Here is a 9114-nt window from a genome sequence, read left to right as displayed (position 1 = left end):
GAATTTTCAGTCTAGGGATGAAGACAGAGTGAAGTATAAATGTATGCTAATAAATAAAGGAAATCAGAGCTGAAACATCACATGGGAACAGGATGAGGTCAGGAGGGAAGCAGATTGCTCTCCCATCTTTATCCTGATCACATAAAAGCGTTTCAGAGATCATGCTTTGTCCCATCATTGAAATGGAATTGTATTAATGCATACTCCCGTTAATACAAAATGAAAGGACAATTCCACTTCAATGACAGGACAATGACAGGATAAGAGTGATGCCATGTGAAAGTCCTTCATGCGATCACAGTTAATTGTGGTTCAATGATGGGACAATGATCAGATAAGCATAACATCATGTGAAAGTCTTTCAGGCGATCTCGGTTAATTGTGGTTCAGTGATGGGATAATGACCACATAAACGCGACATTGTCTGATAATCTTCACGCAATCACATTATAAGGATGGGAATAGGACAAGACTAGGATGTCCTTTTCCATGGGTGATAATCTTCCATGTTGCTGCGTGGAGTGCTTCTGTTCAGTGTTCTGGCCAGGCATGCCTTCCTTGGGCTAGCAGAAATGTGGTTCTGGCTACCAGAACTGTATGTGGTCTTTTAAGTGTAACGGCACACAAGGGTGTAGCTGTGGGAGGGAGATGGAAGTGGTGACAAAAATGAGGGCATTACCCCAACAAAGAACAACTCCATCACACACATTTCCAATAAATTTTCTTTCACTCCGCAAATTTCTAGCTTTGCAGTAACTTGAAAACTTTGAGCATTTAGAAATACAGTTTAGGTGGTGAAATAATAGGGGCTTGCAGATTCCCCAAGGGAAGGTGGGCACAGCAAATGGAAGAATTTTTAGGTTGGAATAATTCCATTGCTGGAAATTTGGAGAACTGAAGGAATATTTCATTTGGGGATACAGGAGACTTAATTTTGACTTCTGTAGCTATACCCACGATTGCACGACAATTGCACAATAGAGGCACTACACAATGACTACTCTTGTGCCAAATTAATTTTCTTGTCTCATTCTTGAAGAGCCAGGTGAGATTTTTTTTTTAATTGTCCATCTCCCCCCCCCCCCGGGGGGCATTGTTGACAAATTTCCCGAATGATCAAAAGGGATCAAAGCTGAACATTTACGTTAACATTTATTTGGGTGCTAATTTCATTTGCATTACAGAGCATCCTTTGAAGGTCCTTCCCCCCACTTTCAAAGCAAAAAGTGACCAGAATAACATGCAAAAAGAGGTTTGGCAGAAGTCCAAGCAAGGTACTTTCCTCAGCTTGGAACAACTTGAAGGCACACAACAACAACAACAACAACAACAACAAGCACATGTAGTTTGGTTTAGTCCAAACAAGGAATCTTAGAGTTAGAAGGGACCCCTGGCGTCATCCTAGGCCAGCTGTCTTCTGCCATTCAGGAATACATAGAATTCTAGAGTTGGAAGGGACCCCAAAGAGGCATCCAGTCCAACTCCCTTTCTGCCATGCAGGAATACATAGCATCCTAGATTTGGAAGGGAACCCGAGGATACCATAAAATCCCCTTCCTCTTGTCCATTCTAAAGTTACTATTTTTTTGTCACAGAAGATAATGTGGCAGAATGAGGGAGGGAGGACAGAAGACTAGGGAGATACCCTTAAGTTCTCAATATGGCCTGTGGGCCATATCTGGCCCCAGGCCATTTCAGCACTCTGCAACCTACAACTCCCAGTCCCAGGATCACCCAGCCAACATGGTTAAATGGGCTGAGCTGGATGGGGATTCTGAGAGCTTAGTCCATCCAAAACTACTATAACTCCCATCAATGTAGTTGATCGGGGTGCACAAACTGCATCACTCCAGATGTTAGACTGCAGCTTCCAGCATTCCTGGCCTATTGTCAAAGCTTGCTGTGGCTGCTTGGAAACCCTCTACTGGAGTTTTCTTGTACAGGGTCAGATATCCCTGGTTAGTAGTTGGATGGACTCTGTTGGACTACAACTCCCATCAAAGTAGTTGAATGCCATGGTTGGATTGTGGTTGTCCTCAACCTGGGACTTCTTCCCAATGGCTGGACTGCAGTTGTCATCATTCCCAACCAGAGTCCTAATCCAGCTCTGAGTTTGACTTGCCCAAGGTCACCCTGTGGGTTTTCATGGCCCAGCAGGGATTTGAAACCCCTCTCAGTGTAGTCCAACATTTAAAACCACTAAACCACTGTCACTCCCCCGTTAAATATATTTATATATTTACACACAAACCTTTTTGAAGATTCAGGAAAAGGAATGAATGATAAAATTTCACCTTGTGTTCATGTGCTTAGCCTGACCCTTTATACAAATTCAATTGCTCTTGTTAGGAGAGAAAAGCAGTCTTCTATACAAATGCAAGTCAAGAGTACTATTAGCAGCAGTTAGGACATACATCATCATAAGAAAACAACTGGAAGGGCATTGCCTTTGTAGTGAGAGAGAGCCTGGACTTTGTAATGTTTACTCACAATTAACATCCATGGTTTGGCTTACTTTGGAGTAAATGCGACTTGTATTAACTGCACACTTTTCCACTTAGAACAGTCCTAAGGGAACTAAAAAAAAAGGGGGGGGGGAGTGTAGGCATTGCACTGTAAAATAAGCAAAAGGAAAAGGGTAACATGTTGATCAGTGAGAAGATAAGCTTTAAATCAAGTTTTGTTTTTAAGTCCTTGTCTGAATGGTTGTTTACGCAAAGTACACAACTTTGCCCATCAAATTCTCTTCTGGAAGATCTCGTCCCTTCTTTTCATTTGCAAATGATGTGAAACTAAAATCCGTAGTCCTCGGTTGGGAAGCCGCATGTTTTCACAGCTTGTCAAGACTTCATTGAACTATCAAGTAACCAGTATCCTGTATATTTAACGATAGAGACAAGACTTCTTCACATCTCTTACAATCGCGATGAACCGATGATCATGGCTGGCACTCTGTTGAGCGTTTACAAGGGCGTAAACAGCACTGATCATGAATACTCTTTGGTATTCATGATCATAGTTGTGGCACCCAGTGCCATACCAGTGGTTAGTGTCATCTGGTCTGAAGGGACAGTGGGAGGGCATCAGTGGCAACAAGAGTACAATGTCTATTCTGCTGATGACTGGGATGTGGGTGGATGACATTCCTGTGACTTGTAGTCCAAGAAAGCACCAGTGAGTGAGGCTGTGACCATCAAAACCAGGCTCGTTGTTACATGTACACGTTGCAGCCTTGCTGACTGTCAGAAGTGGGTGGAAACATCATCCACCCATGCCCCAAATGCCAAAAGAACAGACCTCCTCTCAGTGCACCTGATGCCCAGTAACATAGATTGGAGGTGGTGGCAGGCCAGGAGATGCTATTTAGTCAAGCATACATAATGAAATAGCCAATGTAGAATTCCAGCCTAGACACATAGGTTTGCACCTTTTTCTAAGGGCTATGTAGGGCAGAGGGAAAGGGATAAAACCAAGGAGGGCATCAAGTCCTCTCTTTTTTTTGTTGTTGCACTTGGCTTTGCACTTCATGCTGGTAGATCCATCTTTAAGACCATCAAACTCCACTCTTGACTGTTATCATAGGAATAAGAAGTCAGAGTGCTGTTTGAATCCCTGTTTGTCCATGGAATCTCACTGGGTGACTTTGGGCGAGTCACACACTCTCAGCCCCAGAAAACCCTGACATGGGTTCACCTTAGGGTCATCATAAGTCAGAAACAAATTGGATGTGCACATCAACAGGGAACCTGACCTTTCTCCCTACTTCACACACTTCTATGGGGAGGGGTGCAGAGAAGCTCCCAAGAAGCCACTAGAATAAGAGGGACTCTCTCCTTCTTTGGCAGCTGCTTGGAAGCAACTTTCCACCACCCCAAGCAGCATCACCACATACTTACACCAGTCCTCCTCTGCTCACCTTTTTCCCTTTCCCTTCCTGCCTTCTGGGCTCTGATTCTGGCACGTTTGAGTAGTACTGTACCACCCAGAGCTTCAAGGGCAGGATGATGATGTTAAGGAAAGTGCAATATGGGACATACAGTAGTAGAAATAAAACATGTATGTGAAAGTCACAATGACTAAGCAAGAGCAATTAAGAAGCCACACAGGTGAAAAAGCTAATGTAAAGAAGTCCTGAATGTCAAGGACAGAATTATAGAATGTACAATTGGAAACACCTGAGATTCATTAAGTGTACAAGGTGAAATGATGAAATTCTTAAGTATGGGTTGAACTATGTGAACCAATCAAAATGAATGTACACGCCCACTGGGTGGAAACTGACTAGTGGGTGGTGATGAACAATGGCTATAATAATTGCTATGTTTGCCAATGTATTTTGTGGGTAGTTGGAGTAGTTTGGGGATATTTTGGAGATTGTAGAGATTGTGATTTGTAGGGCATATAGTATTTGTATATAGTAGAATAAAGTAGATCTTTTATACAAGACTACTGAGTTGTCTGGTGTCTTGACTGAAGATACAAGAGCCAGCAGGATCCTGGAGAAGTTTGGAGACTTCTCAGGAAGAAGAGTGAGAAGGCTTGGAGAGTTTGTCAGAGTCTTCAGCCTATTCTCTGAAACTCTGCTGCTTTGGAAGAAAAGCATTAACCACTGACCAAAGCTGGTCAGCGCTGCTGCATAACAAGGTGGTGAGTTAGAGCCAGAGGTGAAGAGCTACAACTCCCATCATCCCTGACAGATGAGTCTTCTCACAACATTTCACTCCTCCCTTTAGGAATCTGGGATCTGCTACTTCAACTGGCCCAACCAGCCAAGACATTTTTCAGACACTTTAATCAGGGATTTCCCCAGTTTTCTGGCACAAACGGCAAGCCTAGGCGAGGCAGTGTCCCAAAGGACTCTTTTATAAACAAAAACACCACGATATCAAAAGAAAGTCGTGCTTGCCTCTACATCCTTTTTCGAAAACTCAATTTTTATTTTAAACATTTTCTCACAATGATCTAAAAATAACTTTTCCCCAAGCGCTTCTTATAGAGAAACTTTATCCCAACCCCCTCCCGCAAAGTAACACTGTACAGCCTGCCTCTCCCACCCACCTGGTGCAAATATCCTGCCTTGCCTTGAGCTGTAAGGACCGTCTCTGCTATGTAACACATCTTTGCCACCCTCCAGAAAAAGAAATCCTCCCCCTTCCCCTCTGATACTGCAGATATCCAAATACTGGGGTGCAGGTATTGTTTTAGGAAACAGGAGAGTAGGAAAAGATTGACCAAATCCATCAACTTTTGGTTTCTCCATTTGACAATTGTTCAGTCTTTTCCCAAACTTTTGAGAATTTCACCAATTTAAACTTTGGTTCATCAGAAATGTATGGGAAAGAAATGTATACACATCTTTGTGAGCATTTTCAGATAGGTTGCCATGAACTTTAGACAGTATGGAAAAATTACTTTTGGGAACCACAGCTCCCAGAATTTTCCAGCTGACATGTTCAATAAGTCTGGGAAACACTGAAAGTTGCGGTCCCAAAAGTAACTTTTCCATGCTCTACTTTTTTACCACTCCAAGAATTCTGGCTACAATTCACTGTTTAGATTCATTTGAGTCACTAAAAAGCAAGTCCTATTTGACCACTGCTTTCTGTCAATCACACCATCAGAATCCCTTGTGTCAGGAAAAAAACCACCTTAATCCATCATGTTGGATTAAGTCTGCCATCGGATTGCTGCTGGTCTTTTGAAAAATTTGTTCCTTCCAAACCTCATGTACGATCAAGCTAAGGAGCACATACATGCACACCACTAAAGGAAGTGTAGCTTGGTTGATTTTTAAGAGCAATAGGAGTTCTTTATCAACTGGGCTTATTTCTCATATTTGTAGCCCAAAGTAGAATGCATGTCCCTTTTGCCAAATGGATTTTTCCAGTGTGGCAAAAGAGACACTTTTACAACACTTTAATGATGACCCTCTTCTATGCTTTTGCGACCAGAACAAAGTGCTTCAACCTCATGTGGAGACACAAAGATAAATGCACCTCTCTTTCCCCTTCTATCTTCAGCTGTGGCAAACTGAGTTCAGAGGACCAAAAGGAGTTTGCACTGAATTAGCAGGGGGAAAAAAGGGGATGGAATCCAGACATTTCCAATAGGTTCGGACAAAGGTAAACTGCTGCAGCTTCTCCTAGCATGTGTATTCTTCCTCATTAATAATTTCTGCCATCATAACCGCACTCTGATGTTGCCTGGCCACATGTGTCCCGGTTTTTATCTCTAAAATGTTGGAGGGTATGGCTTGCCAATTTGTCCTTGCTTTGTGTATTATATGAATGTTCTCTCTATTGCATTCTGCTTTTCATTTCAAGGTCTTGCCCATCCATTCTGTTTAGTGCTTCCTATCCTATGCTCTCCCATCTTCTCACTCCATGGATCCATTTTTGGATTTCTGTTGCTCTTTTTACAATTACCACTTGTTATTGGAGAGGTGGGGTGTGAGAGCTTTCAGTGGTGGCTGGGGTGGAGGTGGAAGAGGCAACAACATCTGCGGCTTTGAGCTTACAAAATTCCCAGAAGAGGGGAAAATAATAATTATTAAAAAGTGCTTTGATCTTGACATGTATCTGGTGGCTACTGATGAGTATATCATGTTTTTGAGGAGTGCTTGCAGGAAACAGGAGATAATAAAGAGGGAAGCTGAAGGAGAAACATAGAAAGTTTTATGTTGGAAAAATGAGGGACAAACTGAGCTTGGCAAAGTTTCCATTTTGGACTACATCTCCCACAATCCTCAGTCAACATGGCCACTGGGCATGCTGGCTGATGGATAGTGGGTGTCATTGTCCAAAAAGAGGAACTTTTCCAAATCACTGGTGATGGAACTACAAGGAACAATGAGTGTATCTACACTGTAGAAATAATGCAGTTTGACACCACTTTAACTGCCGTGACTCCATCCTACAGAATCCTGGGGTTTGTAGATTGGTGAGCACTCTTTAGCTGGTAAGGCCTGTAAAATTACAAATCCCATATTTCCATAGGATGGAGCCACAACACTTAAAGTGGTGCCAAAATGCATTATTTCTACAGTGTAGATGCACCCACGGACAGAAAGGGACTTGCACCTGGAGGAGACAAGGCCAATATCAGCTGCCAGCCCAGAGGAGAAACCAACATTGGTGGCCACTAGCTTAGCAGCTGGTCCATTTTGGGGATGGATGGATGGATGGATGGATGGATGGATGGATGGATAAGGCACTGGCCAGCTTGCCCTCCTTATTCCCTTCTCAATGGCTCTCCAGAAAGAAAGGAACTGCTGAGCAAAGGACTGTTCAGCTATCCTGTGACACCATCTAAACTAAGTGACTGCATCCTCTTCAGTCTCTTTCCCCATCCTTGACTCTTCTGGATGCTCCATATTCTTGGCATTCTGTGGCTAGTGAGCGGCAGGAAAATAATAATAATAATAATAATAATAATAATAACAACAAATACAAGGTGCTTTTAAAAATGTTTGTCCGTTGTTGTTCTTGGTTTTTTCTCTCTCTCTTGTTTTTTTTCTCAGGGCAGGGAAATTAAGAGAGGGTATGAGGTATCCCATCGCAGAGGAGCAGTTGGTATATTTATTCCCTCCTCCTCCTCCTCCTCTGCCATCCTCAGTCACTTTGTATGCCTCCCATTCTTGCTCACGCCCGCCTCAAAGGCTGGAAGCCACGGGGTCGAAGTTTCATCTCAGTGAAGGGGATGGAAAACTCAAATCCTTTCCAGTTGAACCAGTTGATGCCCTGGGATAGGAATGAAAAGAGAGAGAGAGGCAGGAAGTGAGAAACAAGGAGATGTACGGAACTGTACACACATTATGCTTTTGGTCCCCAATGGTTTGGGGGGAACAGAAGTAGATCTATTAGGGTAACTTGTGTTGTTGTCGTTGTTAACTACCCTCAAGTCAACCCTGACTCATGGCGACTCTGTGGATAAGATGTCTCCAAGAATTTCTGTCCTCCACTGCTCTGTTTAGTTCCTGCAGATTCTTGCTCATGATCTCCCCTAATAAGAGTCCATCCATCTGGCATGAGGTCTTCCTCTTTTTCTACCCACAGCCGTTTCTAGCATTATTGTCTTTTCCAGTGTGTTATCCCAAGCTTTGGGCCCCTGATCACCCCTCATGTTTAATATCAAATTAATATTACAAGGGACACTGGGAGTGGGTGATCTGGACTGGACCCCACTGTGGAAGCCAGACATCTTGGTGGACTTGAAGAGCTGGTCAGGGTGAGCAGGGTTGCGGAGGGCACCCACCTTGATGGGAGCATTGGATTTGCCAACACAGCCCTTTTGTGCCTGTAGAGTGAGAGGGGTTTATGGCCAAAGTATGGTTAGACAAAGGACTTGAGAGCCAGTGTGACATATGTCTGACATATTCTCACCTGTCAACCCCTGCAGTCAAACTGGTTTCGAACTATTCTTTCCCCACTTGGCAAACATTCTAAAGCGCTTTAATCCATTCAGTTTTTGGTTTCTGCCCCCTGAGCTACATTCAGAGTATAAATATTGGTAGAAAATAGCTAGACTTCAGTCTTGGTCCAGTAGCAGGCAGACACTCTGTCAGTTTTACTAGGTTCAGCCCCTCAATAGCCTCCTTTTCTGCCACAGCGGCTATGGAGCCTTCTCCATCCTGGACTCCCATCGATTGGACTCAAGAGCCATGTCAGGCAAGTATTACTATTAGCAAAGCCTAAACTCAATTCACCTCTCCCACCTTTGATTTTGTTAGCGCTTGTGTGCGAGTGTGAACTGTGTGTGTCTTGCTTTACCCCCTTAATAAACTACAAATCTACTACATTTGGAAACCTGCCTCTGGAGTTCTTTGTGATTTGGACTTGATATAGCTGGGCTGATCCCAAGACTGCTGTTGCCCTGATCAAACTATATCTTTCATTTGAGCTAATACTATGATCCCCCTAAAATTAAATTCGTTTGTGGGTGTCCCCCCGGACCCCAGAAATTTGGGTAACAAGTGAGTCATGTCTTTTCATGATGTGGCTAAAGTACAACAGTCTCAGTTTGACTAGATTTCAGACTTGATGTGTTCAAGGACACATTTGTTTGTCTTTTTGGCCACCTGCAGTATCATCAGCAGTCTTCTCCACAGCATCACAT

General features: G+C 43.3%; 1 protein-coding gene across 1 annotated transcript in view; it reads right to left on the bottom strand.

Moving 5' to 3' along the window:
- Positions 1 to 4939: 4939 nt before the first annotated feature.
- The window catches only part of TNXB (tenascin XB), a 97359-nt gene continuing 93184 nt past the window's right edge, over positions 4940 to 9114 (bottom strand). Inside the window, exon 43 of the mRNA XM_089502621.1 lies at positions 4940 to 7739. Coding sequence (XP_089358747.1) covers positions 7641 to 7739 — 99 coding nt within the window. The 3' untranslated portion in view covers positions 4940 to 7640. The remainder of the gene's footprint in view (positions 7740 to 9114) is intronic.

Source organism: Sceloporus occidentalis, unplaced genomic scaffold, assembly GCF_023333645.1.
Source record: "Sceloporus occidentalis isolate IW3139 unplaced genomic scaffold, rSceOcc1.0.p SCAF_1, whole genome shotgun sequence".
Lineage (NCBI taxonomy): Eukaryota > Metazoa > Chordata > Lepidosauria > Squamata > Phrynosomatidae > Sceloporus > Sceloporus occidentalis.
Note: the sequence above shows the minus strand (reverse complement) of the source record. Positions and strands in the feature narration are given on the sequence as shown.